Raw genomic sequence first — 19,470 nt, 5'->3', positions numbered from 1 at the left:
TGTCGAAGTAGTAATTGCTTTAAAATACTGAGTTTTGTTTTTAGATTAACTCCCATCAGGACTCAAAAAAACAGAATACACTGACAAACAAAAGCCACGTTTGCTGTTGATTGAAAATGCACGCTATGGGTAATTAGTTCAGTGACATCAGTCAAAAGGAGCACCAAGTATAGTTCAGTAGTAGCTAACGAGTACAGGATCAGCACCAAGGAGAGCTCTGCTGTCAGTTTGTTCATGGCAACAAGGCCAATGACAAAGTCAGCAAGGAGATAACTCACGTTTGATTTTGATTTTATTTTTTCATTTATTTATTTATTTTGACATCAGATGTCTTCCTGAAGTCCCCAAAGGGATTTGAGTCTCCTCCTGGGAGAGGAACTGGAGATCTTTTTGCTTGTTCATGTGTAAAGCATTATGGAGCCACTTTCCTCTAGATTAGTAAGAAGTAAGAAACAAATGATGTCTATGACTAAACAGTGGACTAAGAAAAAATACTAATTTAAATTACAAATTAAAGCTTCAACATGAGCTATGACCTTATTTAGTAGTTTATGTTGATCAGGTCACACATTCACTGTTAGATGTCAACTTTTTCATCTTATCTTGAGTCCATGTGAATGCAGGCTTGGTCAGTATCAATCAGGGATTACAATGTTTGTGTGCATATAAGTCGCCCTTATTTAGGCAATTTTTTATATTTAACTTCAACGTGACTGGAATTAAACGCATTGAACCTTCTAAAGGATTTTGTTTCAGTCTGTTTCATTTGTGCTGCAATAATAACAGATAAAGATGGGAGAAAGGCAAGTTATTGGGAGCAGCAAACAGTGTTCGCCTTCCAAAAAGCAGCCATTAGGGGTAGATAGAGCTCACCATCATTAGAGAAGGGCTGATTTGTAGACAACATAAGAGGAGACAGTGTTTTGGATAGAGCCAAGTAATGCATGTCTGAAGTGATTTCTCAGAAATGCCATTGTGCACTCAGCTTGGAAACCAGAGAGGCCAGTGTGGCTGTGTTCAGCTACCTAGCTTGTCACCTGTCAGCCCTTCTGGGAAATGAGTTTCTGCCTTTTCCCCTCATCTGTTTCTTCACACTGCTCAATGTATTCAGTTTATCTTCAGCATATGGAGAAAAATATCCAAATAATATTCTGATGAATAATAATCATCAGAATAACAACCAAACTGACCATCACAATAATGAAAATCCTGGTTTTAGTCTCCGTGTTATCTCGTTCATACCGCAAACGAAAAATCCCTTCATAACCTACGACTCTAGCTGAGTCTTTTTTTTCCTTTAATCTTTGATCAATGAATGCTAAACTTTGAATCATAATATTTGAAATATCATATATACAACATATATCAGCCTGAGCTGTCTACATGAATTTTCCTGCTTTTATGCGTGCAGTTTAAAAATAGTAACACAGTGCTGGATATTTTGTGGTCACCGTTAAGTATGATAGTGTTCAATACAGTTAACTGCTTTGTGCAGAGTCTAATCAGCCATGGTCGTCTAAAATAACCGGTGATTCAGCCAGAAATCAATCAGGTAATAAAAAACTTTACTGTTGTAGGAGAGAGGAGCCACAATATTTCAAGAATTTAGACTTCTTCAGGACATTTTGAAAGGATCGATAGAGTAAAGATAGTGTGTATGTTGTACTACACTCTGTTATTCACAATCAAATTATTATTGCATTAAAAGGTGTGCATTTGATAACATAACTGCCAGACAAAACTCAAAAAAGTTTTCACGCACAAAATATGCTTAGCTTTGTGCTTAGATGTGATATTAAACAAAGAATGGACTTTTGCATGAAGGAGATGGGAAAAAATACTGGAAAGAAAATTTATTTAAAATTGTTGTAATTGTGCTCATTACACAGACCAGCATCTGTCAGCCTTGTGACCAGAAAATCATGTATGCACACGCACACGCACAGCCTCAGCTGATGAGCTCATCCTTTTCTTTTTTTTTTAAATGACTGGGCTCTCAGGTCCATTTGCTTTTTTTGTAGCGGTCGTCCCAGTGGTCACTTGGGTTGATTTTTAAAGCTTACATGGGCTAGAGGAGAAATAAAGGAAGGCTGGTGGAAATTCAGATTAGAAATGGAACCTTGAAGATTAATGGAAATCAAATGCACTGATTAAGACTGCATTAAGACAAGTGTTCAGCCCACTGCAGGTGGAGTCTCCTATTCAACTGCATTTAAATGAGTCCATTAACACTCACTCCATTACCGATGGATACTTTTGCCTTTCATAATGAATGGTTTGGAATTTACTGCCTTGAACTCTTTTGAACGAACAGAAGTGAAGAGGCTGAATGAATAAATAGTGCCCCCTAGTGGTTCAATAAAGGTCTTCACCTCCCAAAACTGCAGGGAAAGGATGTTCAAATTATTATTATTATTATTGTTGTTGTTGTTGTTGTTGTTGTCATATACAAACTATTGAACAGATTGAAATCATCAATGCCATGTATAAATTATTTACATAATGGAATCACCAAGGGAGGACTCGCATAACAATAACACACATATTAAATAAACTAGATAGAAACAAACTGAAAATGTAATGCCTTGGTGCTAGAAAATTTCCCGTATTTTATGATGGATTATGGTGGTATAATTCTTGGACAGTGGGCTGCATAAGAATTCATTCACTAACATGCACCTGTTCATTTGTTCTATATTTCTTTATAAGCTGACTTAGGCTTGCTTAGGCTGCTACCCCTGCAAGCATGCCCCATGTAAGCGGAAAAAAATAGATGGATAGATGAACATTTGTTCATTCAATTATTGGTTCTGTCACTTGGTTTACAGTCTCTTAAAGCACTTTGCTAGACCCACAATTTCTTTAATTTTGATATGATAAATTTCAATTTTTATTAATCCTTTGGATAAATAAAGGATTAATAAAAATTGAAATTTATCATATCTTGTTACTTAAAAAATTGAGGAAACTACATAAGTGGAGGACAAAAGAAGCGATGGGCCTAAAAAAAAAAGCAGTGTATCTGAAAGTCATGTCCTAGAAATAGGAACAAAAATCCAGCAAAGACCTGATGCAGAACCTCAGCGATACATCTGGCCCTCCAGTTGTTGCAGCTACTGTTCACTGAAGTCTCCTCAGAAGTGGAAGCGTGACTGAGGTGTGCCAGATTACACAAGAAATGGATTAAAAATCAGTGGCAAGGAGTCTTAATGAGTGATGAATGCCAATGTGAGAGTTTTGGTTCAAATGATCATCGATATGTACGGAGGAGATCAGGAGAGACACTGAGCATCTACAGCCATCTGTAAAACAGTGGGTTCTGTCATGGTTTGGGCTACACTTCAGTCAGCTGTTGAACCTAAAGATAAGGCCTATGCAGTAAAAGCATACATAAAAAAGAAAAACGCACAGTGGAGCACTAACAGTCTGTGGATTGGCCTCCACAGACTTTAATATTATGGAAGGAGTGTGGTATCATTTTACAAAATGTGTGACAAAAAGAAGCCAGCATCAAAAAAAGAGCTTTGAGAGAACTTTGTCCTTCAAGTAGCCTGGAGAAGTATTCCTGAAGGCAACTTAAAGACATTACAAGAAAGCTTGCCAATGATTCAGGCTGTGTTAAAGAATAAAGGCGCTCATACCAAATACTGACTTTCAATCTCATTAGAAGTCTAGAAACTCTGTTTTTGCCTTATATATTATATATCCATGTATGTAATAAATCCCTGAACCTATTTCCTTTTTTTCTAGCAAAATATAAAGAAATAAAGGTTGGCTCAAGTCTGAAGTGAAATTGTGTAATAGTGTGAAGTCATTTCAAATAGAAACAAGGAGGGTGTGAAGAAACTAACACATGGTTATTTTTTATATTGTTATTCTATATCACTCCCTTTTTATGGATGTCTTTACAGCCAGCACCACCAAGGGCCCAATTTATGAGTCTGAGAGAAAACTTTCCAAGGAAACTGTAAACATTTTACCTATATTTTACCTATATTGCTGCCTTTTCTAATATACTAGTTTCTCCGTCATTACTGCTTACTAAGAAATTGAAAGTGTATCAGTGTATTTCAGTGCATGTATTCACTGAAATACAGTTAGGGAGTTTGCATCATGTCACAAGCACACATACACAAAATGAGCAGGATGCCAACTAGGATGTATTAACAATATTTATTCACTACAAGCTCCAGTGTTATTTTTCCTATTTCATTTCAACCCAACAGTCAGAATGAGATGTGTTTCTTTTTCTTTACATATTTACAGATTGGTTTCACTATTGGCAATATATCACATTTAGCTATATACACAACCCATTTACCACCTTGTTGACACTAAGCACTTTGAATGGTCACTAAGACCAGAAAAGCGCCATATAAATGCAGTCTATTTATCGTTCTTGGCAGCCATCAGCAGAAGATGAGATGTTTGTTAAATATAGGTTAAAACCTCAGTAGATTTCTACTGATTGTGCTCTCTTTCCGCCTTATCTCTTGAAAACAGAGGGCAGAGTAAAAGTAAAATAAACTCCATTTAGTTTTAGGAATAAAGCTAAAGGCCTTAGAATAAGAGTTCAGTAATGCTTTCAGAAAGTGTTCAGGGCAGGGACACTGGAAGAGATTGTGAGTGAAATATTCACAAAGACTTTATTATGAAAACACTGACAGACAAAAAGGAGGGGATGCGATCACTGATCTTTGACCATCTGCCCTCGTTTAGCCTTTCTCTATTTAAAATCAGTGTTTTCAAGTAACTGCACTGCAAGCACTGTAGACAGCATCAAATGAAAACAAAGAAAGAAATGGGTCCATGTAGTCAGACCATACATGAGCAAGTCAGTTTATGATACTGGAGTAACTGATTAATGTAAACTGAATACTGAATAAATGAAGAATATGGAGATCCAAAGTACCAGCTGTTATAATGTCAGAAAAGCAATTCTGGGTTATGGTGAAGCACACGTAACTGTCAGGACATTAACATCATAACATATTAGGCCTGTATAACTCGATATTTATTGCTCCCATTATCAAAATATTTGGTGGGATTAGTCTGAAAGTGAGTACTGAAAATCAGTATTTCATTTAAAAATGTTCAAATATTGACTTTAAGTTACCTTTTGAAAAGTGCAAGTATTTCTGAACTGATTACTCATCAAATGTGGTACGAGCGTACTTCCAAGTCATAGCTATGGATAAATACAATTTGGTTTTGGAAAGAGGTGAAATGAAAGAGTAGGAGAAAAAAAAAAAAGGTTAACAGTGAGACACCTTCAGTTCTCACTATAATGATTATAATGGAAGAACATGACAGCCAATCAAAAATACAAGAAGAAGAAGAAGAAGAAGAAGAAGAAGAAGAAGAATTCTTGATTTTAAATTTTCAAAACATCTACTGAAAGTTTTTAAAAACTTCTGAGCCCGTACATGGACTGATGAGAAAATTTGAACTTTTGTCAAAAACAGACAAAGTATGTTTGGAAGGAAAAAGGCACTGCACAAAAACAACAAAACCTCATCGCAGCTGGAAAGCACGTTGGAGGAAGTGTCGTGGTTGGATGGAGGTTTTTTCAGCTACAGACAACTTTTTTTCTTACTTCTATCAAAGACTTGAAGAGCACATCTGTTTACTTGTCATCGGTTTAGTCAGATAGTGTGTATCTAATGAATTAAAAAAAAAAAATTAGTAATCAGTGCAGAAATCCTGTTATTTCCAAAAAGAGTACGTAGGCAAATTGTATGAAGAGTTAAAGTAAACAAACATCAACCCCTGATTAAATGAGTAAAGTCATCTATATAAAACAATTTTTTGTGACACAAGTGACACATTTGCATTTGTTACAGAACACTTGCTCTCTAAGTGTTTTGTCTAGTAAGACTTCAAAATGCTAAACAGCACATTTTAACTTTTCCAACAAACACACACACACACATTTTCCAATACTGCATTTACCTTGAAAAGCGGCTGTGTCCAATATTGCATCGTTGCTAGAAGGATTTATAAGAAACTGTGCCTTCAGGCACAAAAAGAAATGAATATGGCTAAATTTGGAAAGGTGGGACATGTTGAAATTTGGTTGGAATACAAATATGGTGGGTCAGAAATACAGTACCTTATACAACACACATATCATAAGCTGTAATGAAACACATAGCCATCCGTGTTAAAACACTGCATTTACCCCACATCTCCTAACGAAACCCTTCACTGAAACCAGTAGCACAGTCTATGAAACCTAGCTTGTTACCAGTGTAGCAGAAAAAAACCTGTTTTCAAATTAAGACATGTGAGTTGTAAAATATGTGTTAGATGTGTGTTTTCTTTGATTTACAATCTAGCCTACTTTTGCAATATGTACATTTAAAAAAAATATTTAGACGGAGAAAAAAAATCAGCTTTAAATATATATTTATCTCTGTGTTTTTAAAAAATCATTTATGAAATAAGCGGTCAGCTTATTTCATGTCAAAGCAGCAGTGATGTGTCATGAACCAGGCTAGGACAACAGCAAGAATAAGGACAGCAAACACTAAGATCCATCTCCATCCGGTGGACAGTAGCTTTCTGTTGGGAAAGTGGCATTTTTTCTCTGGTGCCCTCTTCAAATATTACCACTGTTCTGTGTGTGTGATAAACTTTAGATGTTATGGGAAAAGCATAATGTTAGTAAGACTATTATTCAAAAATCAGCGAGGGTTATATAAAATTGTTCTGAAAAGTGCAAAAACTTAATTTAAAAGTTTTCATTCAGTGACTTAATGTATGTTATGCCTTGTATTGCAGCCAGTAACACCCAGTCGCCTTTACGAGCTTCTAAGGCCATTTGAAACCCCATCATTTCATTCACACCTTCATCTTTGGGGTACTGCCAACAGACTTTAAACATTCACATTTTCATGTATAATCCTCATCATCTCTATCATTTCCCTCAACCAAAATTACAACAAAAATGAAAAACGAACAAACAAATGGAAAAAAAAAAGCAAACTTGTTATGTTCTGAATCAGGGATCACATGCATTTATTTAAGAATCCAAGCTTGCTTTTGTCTGACCATGCAGTATGGACACACTGTGATGTGCGCTGCTTTAAAAAACAAACAAACAAAAGAAATCAATCATCACAATGATCCAGCCCTGAAAAACACCTGGGAATCCAGGTTCTGTGGGATGTTTCACGCCAGCTTTGGGAAATCATCCAGATGGTTTTAAAAATAGTTCCCACTGAACCCACTAATGAAATCCATCCAGTTAAGGGGATGATCAGATACCACGTAGTGCTTCTCTAGAAAAAACAAATAAAAGAAAAAAAACACCGGTCCATCAAGGAATTGGCATCAAATGAACTCTGCACTGTAAAATCCCAGTTTGTTTGGAGATAAAAAGGTCGAGACATACAGAAAGACACAGCTGTAAAGGGCAGCGGGCTGCTTCAGCCCATATTTAGTCTGCTTCTCATCGGCGGATTTCAAACATTGCAACCGAACGCTCATTCAGTCTCGTTTTGAAAGCTAACAGTTCCTCAAACTCAATTTCAAACAAGTGAGCCCGCTCTGCTCTGGGCAGGCACCATGACTGGCACCGCCCCCATCCGCTCCAGAGTGGCCTGGCTCACGGCGTAGGAGTGTGTGTGTTGCCCATGTGCGGACGTCACCACCGGTTTGAGGCTCACGGTGCCGTTGCTGCGCACCATGTTGGGAGGGGAGGGGGCAGAGTTTGTGGTGACCACCAGAGTCTTTGGTGGCGGGAGGGTGTGGCTGCCGTTGGCAAACGACGTCGTTGCTGTCGTGGGCGGGGGGTGGCGGGAGAGCGGGGTTGAGCCTGGAGCTGTCACTGCTGCGCCGTGGCCTTGTGCTGCGTTCTGGCCTGGGCCGTGTCCGTGCGTGCCGTGAGCAGCGGCAGAGTAGGTCTGGCGAGCGTCTCCATTGTAGCGCGTGTAGGAGTTGGTGTCATAGTTGGGTTTGGGGTTGTGCCAGTAACGACTGTTGTACGTGTTGGTAGACGTGAGCGTGTCGTTCTCTGAGGAGGACGCGTCGGCATGGAAAGCCTTTACTGATGATGACCTCTTAGGAGGAAGGTCATCCTCTCTGTTGAGGAGAGAGCACAGTTAGACATGCACAGCTTTACATGCAGATTACAATAACTGCTTGTACCAACGTTTATGGTTTACACAGGGAAAAACATTAGAAAACTGTTTTTCATTAAACACAATTTTATGATATTTATTTTTTTAATCCTGTGCATTTATAGCAAAGCAAAAGATCACAAATACTGCTCTTTGTAAAGACGTAAGTAATACAAGAAGTGAAGGCCAGTTAGTTCAGCTTCATATATTTAGCACAAATTTCCATAAAAGATTAATTCAGCTTCACAGTGCAGCAAAAGTTCTACTGAGAATCTACAAGGTGCTTATGTATTCATGTGTGCATTCTGATCTTCGTGGAGCCTATTAAATATAATGTGATAATCACTGCGAAGCCGTGTGCGAGTAAAGCAACAAAAAAATGTCAAAACTATGATAAAATAATTTTATATGTATTCAAAAGTATTTGAAATGAAGTCGACAAAAACTTCCTGCCTTTCTGTTTTTCTATTTTCATGAGGAAATGGAGTTGAGCTCCTGAGGCATATGAGATGAAGTGTATTCTTTGTGATTTTCAGTTGAGGAAAAGCAGAAGTGTAAGGGTGGACTGAAAGTTTTATTGCTATCTCAGTTACTCAAAGCTACAGATATCTGAAAGTAAACTAATTTATCCTCCAAATGAGTCCTGGAGTAATTTAGTGGCAAATTTACAGCTAAGGTAAACAACTGACAGAGGTTTTAAAAGACAAACTAGCCTGTAATTAGGAAGAACATTTAAGCCTATTACTGGTGTAGCTTTCAGAGCTTTCAGTGCTGACACGCTTAATATTCTACAACAGGAAGCACAAAGCCAACGCTGCATGTTTTTGATTTTTAAAATACATCAGACAGGCCATAAATGTCACCCTGCAACCTTCTGAAACACTAAGTATGTGATTAGCTCAGTAAACAAACCCTGCTTTACTTCAACAGAAACTCTATATTAAGTATAAGCAATGTCGTGGAAAGACTGACTAAAGAGCTGCTTAATTCTGAGAAACAAACAAAACGCTTTGATGACAAAATACAAAAACTGCACAAAATGGAGAAAAGCTGGACTGTTAAATAGCTTTTCACCTGATAGTAACAGACAGTATGGATACTGGATACTACTGGTACTTTATTTATAAGTAGTATTTCTATGTTATGCTACTTCCTACTTCTACTCCACTTTATTTTTGGAACCAGACATCCCAACACAATTTATTTGAAATCTTTAGTTGCTTATTTGGCAGTAAAATTACATATAGCAACAAATAATGTTTAAATAATATAACATATACGATTATGAAAAGTTCTATATAATATATTTTTATATAGGAAGTTGAAATATTTTTCTGATTCCCCACCCCCTTGGCTCTTGGTTCCCTCTGTGCCCCTTCATTAAAAAAAAATCCTGGAAACGCCCCTGCATCCTAATGGCCTTAACACCTTATAAGGTAAATACATTCTTTATGGCCCCTACACATCAGTCACTGGACAAATAAAAGCTTATCTTTAAATATAAATGTATTCAGTCTGAATAAATACATAAACTACACCCATTAGCCACTTGATCAAGCACAGTGCAATCTACTACCACCCAACAGTCTGCCGTAAAGCCTTGCTTTTGTTGACTGATTCCATTGTGTGTTGTGACGGTGGTCTACTGAACTGCATTTCATTGAAAAATCTTCCAAATATTTTGTTCATTCGATAAGCACACAGTGCATTTAGGGGGCAAATCATTAGGAACACTTCAAATGTACGTTGTCTAGTACAAGCCCTCAGCACAGCGTGGCCTCAATAATAAAGCAGAATTATCACCTTTTTGACACAGTCAGCAAAAACTGAAAATGTGCTCTCCATAGAAGTTCAGCATGCCAGTGCCGCTGCGTTACAGGTTACAGACATACTGAGTAAACGTGGTGAGCGTACAAGCTTGCAGATGCACTTTCACACCAGCCACATAGTAATGAAAAAGAAAAAAAGAACAATGGAAAAACAGCAATCAAAGCCAAACCTGATCTCATTGGGGATCTCCTCCTCATCATATTTGTTCTTGTTCTTCCAATAGAAGAGTGTGACCACCACTAACAGGGAACAGATGACGACTGCCAGGACTCCTGTGGCAATGGTTCCTGCTATTAGACCTACACTCTGAGGCTGGGCTGCAGGACAGACAGACAAGAGGATGACATTTGAAAATGACCAGAGAGCTGGATGAGTTGGCCAAAACTACACTTAAAAAAATTATCTAGTAAACAGATTTCATTTCATTACACACAGAGAAGAGAATCAATAAAATGTATTTGTTTAATATAGCTCCTAAAATACATCACTAGATCTGTATGTCAGGTATTTCAGAATAATATAAGGTGTCACTACAATAAGACACAAAATAAGGTGTGGTCCACACTTGATATTAACAGACTGAGCACACAGTGCAGCTTTTATAGGCTGAAAGCCACATAAGAAACTAGAACAGCTGATTATCCTCCGACATCAGGCAATTGCCCACCGAGGCTGGCAGCTTCCAAATCGTCCAAAAAATAAATAAATAAATAAAATATAAAAAAAACCAACCCATTTTTGAATATTGAAAACTTTGTCTTGCTTTAATGAAAGAGCCCCAGATGTACTAAACTGACCTTTTCTGTGCCAAATAACACTTTTCAGCGCCCAGCTGACACAACTTTACACAACAGATGTACTTGCCAAAATAAATAAATAAACAAAATTCTTTCAAGTCTAACGTCTGACATGTTAAACATATACATCATGCCTTTTATTTAATATATGGCTTTGTAAAAAGCAATCTCTTTGTCATAATTAATGGATTCAAATTGTTTTTAATAAAAAAATAAAATAAAATCTCATTCACGAGCCTTTACGTCTGTATCGTGTCAGCAAATCACAAGTCTGGCATGTCTGGCAGACTCAGCACTCTGATACAGAGCCCCGGCCTGTCACACACTGTCAGATGACCAAAAGAAACCAACATGTTACAGCCCTTTCTGTCAAGCTATCAAAACTGCCCGACCCTGTCACTTTTATCACCTCTGTTTTTTTCCTGGTGTCAGATGTCAAGTGCTGCCGTGTGCAAGCGGCTCTGACTGTGCCCTTTGTTTGGCTGGATTTTGTCACATTTGTTTGTTTGCTTATGTCTGTGTTTGACGGCTGTCAGTCACCGAGAAGACTTCTGCTCTGCCAGTAGCAGCCTTTCCATCTTTATACGCGCAGCCTTAAACAAACAGACACGTGTCACCTTACCCGTGCCTGTGATGTTTGAGTATACTTACGTGCAACAACCTGCAGGTTCAGCAGACAAGTGCTCTTTCCGATAGCGTTGCTGGATGTGCACTGGTAGAGTCCTGAGGTGGTGGTGCTGATGTTTCTCAGTGTGACTGTGCCCTGCATCTGGTCTAAAGGACACAAACGCACGCACATACAGAGAGCCACATAGTAATTAAAGTTTCTAAAACACAACCATATGGACCCTGTGTTGTAACTCGCACATTTAAATAATTCAAACACACTTATATTGATTTATACTTTTAAAAACTTCCGCTGAACAAGTTATACTAACTACCAACAGAGGGTGCTATTGTCTTCTCAATCCCAGTTGTGCAAATATGTTGTTCAGTAGAACAATAAAACTGAAGATTCCTTTTTCATAAATGATGAAAGGGTTGAGCTGTACACTACTGGATTCATTTAAATTGCATAAGCTTTTATTCATTTATTTATTTGTTCTTATCTTGGATATTTCCACTGTAGAGGAAGTCAGCCAGATCTTTAACTGTTCTCTTAGCAATGACATGACAGATGTCATGGCTGTCTGCGTCAAACTAAACACACAGAGGATTAGGAGTGGCACTGGATTCCAGGATCCCTTTACAGTTTGAATGAAATGCAAGCAGAAGAAAACAAACGTGAATATTTAAAGATACATTTGTTATGTTTGTTTGTTGTTTTTTATGTAAGCAGACATGTCAATTGTAGTCATCAAAAGGTAAAAACTTAATATATTATACATTAATGCAAAATTTATTTTAGAGGCTGTTAAATTATTTATACTGTAAATAATACCTGCAGCTATAAGTATAACCTCCATAGTGAGTCATATTTTGGGCTACATGTTGCAAAACAAGCTAACAAGTGTGGTTTTTTTCACTAATGAAGTGGATTTATTTCATGGCTGCTAGTCTGTTCCATAAATGCATGGACTAAAAACTACTTATTAATTCTAGGCTTGACTACTGCAATTCATTATTATCAGGTTTTCCTAAAAACTTAAAGTATTCAGCTGATCTAAAATGCTGCAGGACAAAATTCACAGGGACTAGAAAGAGAGAGAGTATTATTTCATTGTTTCCCTGTGAAACCCAGAATCAAACTTGAATGATCAGGCACCATCTTATCTTAAAGAGCTCATAGTACTGTATGACCCCATTAGAGCACTTAGACTGCTGGCTTACTTGTGGTTCCTTGAGTATTTAAAAGTAGAATGGGAGGCAGAGCCTTCAGCTTTCAGGCCCCTCTTCTGTGGAACCAGCTCCCAGTTTGGATTCAGGAGAGAGACACCCTCTCTACTATATAGTTAGGGCTCGATCAGGTGACCTAGGCCTAGGCTGCTGGGGACGTCCCATGCATGCATTCTGCATTTAAGCATGACTTATTATTCATTGTTGGCTCTCTTCCACAGTGTGGCTTTTGGCTTCCCCTCCCCTAGCTGGTTGCAGCACATGGCCGCCCCTCCCTGAGCCTGGTTCTGCCGGAGGTTTCCTTCTGTTAAAAGGCAGTTTTTCCTTCCCACTGTCACGAAGTGCTTGCTCATAGGGGCTCATTTGACTGTGGGGTTTTCTCTGTATTATTTTAGCTTCTTTACTTTACAATATAAAACACCTTGGAGCAACTGTTGTGATTTGGTGCTATATAAATAAAACTGAACTGAACTGAAATGAACAGTGTGCACCAATACACATTAAAAATACTCGTGCACACAGACGAAACTTTACAGTCTAACTGAAATATTGAAAAAGAAAATGAAAAAAACAACAACAACAAAATCTAGATTATTTTAAAAAAATGTTTTTGTGACAGGTTGTTTTTGTGTCTTTGTTGTTTGTTTGTTCATTTGTGCTAACGCCACTCCATTTTGTGGTGAGTCAGATTCTTTGAAGCGCTTTTCGATGTTATCATTTCAAAGGCCCGATTGCCAAAATTGCAAATTAGCATATCACAAAAGAAGATAATTGACATTTATTCAACCACCTTTGCAGCCTAATTTGCAATTATGATTTACTGAGTACACATTTCCTATTCTCCCTCTGCAAGTGCTCAGATAATTGGACTCATACCTGTTAACAGAAGACTGTTTCACTTTTATGATAATATGCTGTCTGCAATTGATGTGACTTTTGCACAGTGGGCTTTCTACTGACCAGTAGTGTACAGACAAAGAAAGATACCAGTGATGAATATTATTTCACTGTGCAGTGGGCACAGCTGGAAAAGAAAGGAGAGTGCACCACACCAGTCCTCTCTGATGCTGAAAACCAAATGCAACTCCAGTTTCTGTAAATATTAAACGCTGGATGGCAGAAGAAAGTTATTGTATGTATTGCGGTCGCAGCAATGACACAACTGCAGATCTCACAATGGCACGTGTGGGCAGAGTTGGTATTCAGCATGAGGAAGGAGCACCACAAAGCAATATCACTTTGCTCACTTACAGAAACACATTGCTGACACACACACAAGCTCATTCACAAATTCACAGGTTCGAGTCACTACATCCATCCATCATCACCCTCAGCAGGGTCAGCGGAGGAGGATAGTCAGGAAGGGGGCAGTAGTTCAGGCCTGGCACATGACAGGTGGCAGTGATTTGGAGTCTGAGCTACGCTATGCGTGTGAGATTTACCAGCGAAGGTGGGGCAAAAGGGAACTCCGACGGCCAGCTTGTTTGTAATACCTTGCATGGCGTTGTGCGGCAGCTTGGGCAGCGCGTCCAGCTTCTCCCAGGAGTAGGACGGCGTGGGAATACCTTCCTCTGATTTGCAGATCAGCATGATGTCACTGCCTACATCCAGCGTTCCCTGGATTCGACACGCTGGCACAGAGGGGGGCACTGGCAGATGGAGAGAGTGGGCGGTGGTGCGTTAACCACTTTACAAAAGAAAACTAATTTTTTTCCAAATAGGGGAGAGAATTACATAATTTAAAAAATGTGCAGAATCTCATTAATCAAACAGTCAAATATGATGTTTTTCTTATTAAAAGGACTCCTGACAAACTGAACAGTTTCCACTTTGCCACAGTGATGATTGTGCTGTTTATTTTTCTTTAATAAAGATCTGCAGATGGTAGAGAAGAAAATAAGACAAAACCTTTTTTTTTTGTCCTTTGCTGTTATTAGCTGGCACTTGAGATGCATTTTAAAAAAGTGAGCGCCACGTGCTCTCAGGTTATGAAGTGCGCAACGCTTTCTTTTTCTACTTTTTATTTTTGGAGTTGTGGAAAGAATAATGAAAGAAATGTGCTGGTGTACACTACCCAACACTGTGAGTCCAACGACACCAATGCTGCGCCCCCCTCTGTCTGGGAGGTTGTTGACCAGGCACTGGTAGGTCCCAGTGTCGGACACCTGGGTGTTGTTGATGAAGATGGAGGCACTTGTGCTTGGCATGGTGGCAACGAAGCCCACACGACCGTTGAGGTGGTTGGAGAGGCTGAAGACCCGACCGCCCTGGTAAATTATCACCTGGATAAGGGACCAGAGAAAAATTTAAATTAAACTCAATATTTAAAATACTGTTGCACACAGTGTCACTTTTACTGTAATTTAAAAGATACAGATGAGGACTAAATTATTACCCCCACTGAAAATGTTTTTTCAAAAGTATTTCCCATGTGCTCTTAAACAGAACAAGGAACACAGATTTTCCAAACATCCTATTTGTATTTTACACACTGAAACCAAAAGTATTTAATAATAACCCAAAAAAAACTATTTGGCCCTCCTTATGCTAATGTTTGCATATCCTTTTGTCTGGATCACAACCTGCAGCTGTTTCTTGCAATTTCCACAAGTTTAACCCACATCGCCTGAGCAATCCCATTCTTCTTTAATGACTCTCTCAAGCTCCTACAGATTTGATGGTCTTCTGGCATGGACCTTGGTTGTCAGTTCATCCCAAAGATTTTCATAGGGATTCAAGTCTGAGCTTTGTGCAGACCAGTCAGTAACGTTCACTTTGGTTTTCAGGAGGTAGCTCTTCACTGGGAGTGACACATGTTTTGGGATGTTCTCATGTTTGAAAACAAAATGACGACCTAGACCTAGTTTTGCTGCTGAATGCTTGAGGTTTCCTTTCAAAAACCTTCATGTATCCTACTTTCCTTATGGTTCTTTCCACCCATTCCAGACGCACTGAAGCGTCCCCACAGCATGATACTCCCACCACCATGTTTCACTGTGGGGATGGTCTTCTTTGAGTCAGATGCCTCTCCCTTCTTTTTCCAAACACAAGCAGCATCTCTTTGGCCAAAGAGCTCTAGTTTCATTTCATCTGAACAAGTATGCATAATCTAAAGGTTGTCCTTAGCATACTTGTTGTCTTCTTTGAGACTACATTTTCCCAACTTGGCTAAGTTATTCACATACCGCTGCCAGGCTTGTTCTGTGTCCGGTGCTGCATGGCTCTCCTTAAATTTCTTGAGTTCTTGACACTTGAAACGCTATGATAACTTTTTCTATCCATCTCCTGCTTTGTGAGCATTCAGTCTAAACTGATTTATTTTGCTTTTGGTATGATGCTTTCTCAACTGACAGCGCCAACCCTTGCATAAGTTTTTATACTGTGTTTAAATTGAAAGATAACACTCAGTTCTAACTTCATTTTACAAACTGAGCATTTCAATATTGACTGGTAATTTTATTTTTCCTATTGTGCACAAATAGAAATAATTTATGCTAGTAAAGTTAAAAAATGCTGGATTCAAAATCCATTGCACTCCTAAACAAGCACTTGGGAAAATTTTGACAATAACAATAACTTTAGATTTCATAGGGGGACGAATGATTTTTGTCCTCACCTGTAGATGACGTTTCCTTTAGTGTTACACATCACTCTCACTAGAGGGAGACCTATTTCTACATAGAGGCTAAAAATAGACAGTGGACAGAATGGAGCAAACTGACTTATTTCTCTGGAAGAAACAAACAAACAAACAGACAAACTAAAAAAAACCTTTCCATTTGTAAGTGGTCCTTTCTAGCTCAGTGGGTAGATTTAGGGGGAGAAGTACACACTAAAAGTATGCTTTCATGCTACTGTAAGGCTCTTCACATAAAAGCATGCACTAAATGGTATGCATAATTGAAAACATTTTAAATTAGAAATATATAAACTGCAATATGACCAATCTGACAGCAGCAATGCAGGCAGACGTCTGCACAAAGAGGTCAAACCCAGCAGGAACTTAATGCAGAAGCTATCATTTTATCATTACATCCGTGACCTTTGAGAACAATCACAGACTCCACACTTGGTTGAGGTTGAGCTGATTTTGTCTCAGGATCGAAATTAAAAGCCAATGAAAGACCAAGTTGTTTAAAAGCTTCCCAGAAGCTTCAAATTTGGCCCGAACAGCTCGTTTGTGAGGCCGAGCCACATGCAAAACAGCTCTCACCCCTCAGCTGGACCCACACAAAGGATGAAGGACCCACGCAAACACACGATACATGCACACAAGTCTGGCAGTCATGACACGCGCGCACCAACTCACACGGTGGCGCGGCGCATACGCCTACACACAAAGCGTGGTGGGGAATCAGAGGGGCTATTCACTTTGCTGAAAAGAGGCCTCATTGAACTGTTCAAAGACCCAGGCGGAGAGGCAACCAGCACCAGTGTGTTCTCGCGTGAGTGTGCGCGGCTCTGTGTGCGCGCGCGCATGCATGAGAATGATAGTTCGGATGAAAGTGCAGGAGTGCGTATGTGACCGTGTCCTCCACCGCTGCTTAACGATTGTAAATTGCGTGGCAGCAATTTCCTGAGTGCAGCACGCTCGCTTTGTCCTCTTATGTGCAGATGAATAGGCAGCTCCTCAGCTGTGATGAGAGCCTGCAACTGCATCTCTTCTGCGTGTGTGTGTCTTTCACTGTAGATACATTTTGTCACAAGGAGTGTATCAGTTGTGAGCAGAGTGTGCAAGTGTGTGTGTGGAGCATGGAAGTGTTTGTGACTGTTATGTCACAATAAGTGGTCCTCCGTTTAATAACTGCCCATTCTTTTCTTTCCTTCTATGTGGTTTTTTTGTAATAGGTTCATTTGTGCATACCTCTCTGTTTCCTTTCTCTAACACATGATCTGACCTGGCTCTATATTCCTGATGACCCAACAATATAATCTGCATGCCTGGTGAAAGCGATCCAATCAATCGGCCTCGCACACACCGTTTTGACTGTGCTCGTTTTGAGTGTGTGCATGAATGAGTGGAGGATTAAAGCAGGTCCTAACCTGTGCTGCAGATCAAGCCCATTTTGGCAACTCTATCTCCTTCTACTCTGCAGGTATTAATTTTAGGAACAGAAACAAATGCCCGATGGATTATGGAGAAATAAATCAAGCCAATGTATGTTTAAAAGGATGTTAAAAATCACAAGCATGAGAACAGTGGTGCATTTATGGTGCATGCCAAAAGCCCTCCTTTTTGTAGACTTTTTTTTATTTTGCCTCTGTCTGCTATGTCGATCCATCCGTATCTATGTGTATGTATAAATCACCTCATTCCCTCGCGTGACCTGGTTGGCTTTGTGGCTATGAACAGATAGAAAAGAGGTCATGGCTGGCACTCAGATGGCAGACGGCCCTAAGAACTCTAGCTGGACTAGCTAGACACCCAACTGGCCCAGTGGTAAACCTCTGTTTCATCCTTTGACTCCTAAAATCCTACACAGATACAGTACAAACATCTGCACAAATTGTGCTACATCCCCAGTCGTTCTCCTGCTGCGCGATATACCCTGTAAGTGTGAGTAGCAAACGAATGCTCATAGTGAACTTTCAGATACTGCTGTACCAGTTTCGTACTCATATTCCAATTCTAACTGACCGTGCGAGGACCCCCTGGCCCCTGACATGGCAGATACTGCCATCGCTTCAATAAAGCCTGAATAAATCTCTAAACCCTCACAGCTCCCTTCAATCTTATGACTATAAGCTGCAACTGTTATCTCTTTCTATCCTTTGAGACATGTTCTGAACAATATGGGACCAAACCCCATTTTACTAATATACTTCTGGATTTACCTCATTTACCCTTTTGACTCTAGTACATATATATATATTTGACTCTTTTGTCAGCACATTTTCACACATTGCCAAATGTTTAAAATGCTTGGTCAGTACAACAACTGACCAAGAGAATGAAGTGATGGGAGGTGTGAGAGGGGTCCTATAGGAACCCTCTCACTTGTAACTGATCTAATGCACAACTCTGTTTGAACTAAACCTGTAATCTCACTGGCCTGTCTGATAATCTGAGCTGTGTCTTGTGTGTAACAGTGGGGCTTGTACCTAGATGAATTACTGAAGGTCAAAGTAGATTCACTGAGACTTCAAACTTCAGACAGCACTGGAGAAACTGTGCCTGGAGTCGCTCACACGAAGTACGACCCCCATAAAATTGAGTCGCTTATAAAGTGCCCATGTCGTTGGCCTAAGCCTGGAACGGTGTTAAAAACTCACCATAATCACGAAAACCACATTCTACTGTAAACGAAAAAAAATTCCCAGTATTATTAAAAAGGATTTTCCCCATTAAACCATCCTTTGGAAATACACTTGTAAAACACAAAAATTATATAATATAACATAATAAAAACCAGAAAATAAAAAACTAATTAAGTTGACTCTGCATACTTATGTCCCCTGAGGTAGACAAGTGAAAAAGTAATCAAATATATAAATAAATAAAGTAAAATACCTGTCTGCTGATAAATACAAAGTACAGTATAGTACAAATATACTATGGAAGCACATGTAAATGTTCAATGTGGTTTTGCTATATAAGTACAATGTATGCTAAGACATTACGTTTAATAGAATCTGGTCAAATTAAATTGACTTTACAGGCACACAGGCTATATTCTCATATAAAGATCAGCATCATTTCTGCATCACATATTCTTTATGATCTCAATTTCACAGAATATTCATTTCAGTGATGCGGCACATATTTTACTATATCAACATTATATTTTTTTTTAAGCTTCTTTTTCCAGGAACTAAGAAAAAGAGGGACTTAATCAGGGAGATGACCAAGGTACACAAATACTGAAAATGAGAAACGTTTTCAT

The 19,470-nt window shown here is 39.0% G+C and overlaps 1 protein-coding gene across 2 annotated transcripts in view; it reads right to left on the bottom strand.

The window, feature by feature from the left end:
- Positions 1 to 4,154: 4,154 nt before the first annotated feature.
- Positions 4,155 to 19,470, bottom strand: part of igsf11 (immunoglobulin superfamily member 11) — a 115,550-nt gene continuing 100,234 nt past the window's right edge. For both annotated transcript variants that reach the window (XM_084951918.1, XM_084951919.1), the window contains exons 4-8: positions 14,661 to 14,868; positions 14,080 to 14,235; positions 11,402 to 11,524; positions 10,123 to 10,270; positions 4,155 to 8,085 (exon numbers count right to left, since the gene is read on the bottom strand). In XM_084951918.1, the coding sequence (XP_084808044.1) occupies positions 7,533 to 8,085; positions 10,123 to 10,270; positions 11,402 to 11,524; positions 14,080 to 14,235; positions 14,661 to 14,868 (1,188 nt within the window). In that variant the 3' untranslated portion in view covers positions 4,155 to 7,532. The remainder of the gene's footprint in view (positions 8,086 to 10,122; positions 10,271 to 11,401; positions 11,525 to 14,079; positions 14,236 to 14,660; positions 14,869 to 19,470) is intronic.

The sequence above is a fragment of the Perissodus microlepis genome, chromosome 14, assembly GCF_051167445.1.
Source record: "Perissodus microlepis isolate ML-2025 ecotype Zambia chromosome 14, ASM5116744v1, whole genome shotgun sequence".
Classification (NCBI taxonomy): Eukaryota; Metazoa; Chordata; class Actinopteri; order Cichliformes; family Cichlidae; genus Perissodus; species Perissodus microlepis.
The sequence above is the reverse complement of the archived record's forward strand: the minus strand, read 5'-3'. Positions and strand labels throughout refer to the sequence as shown.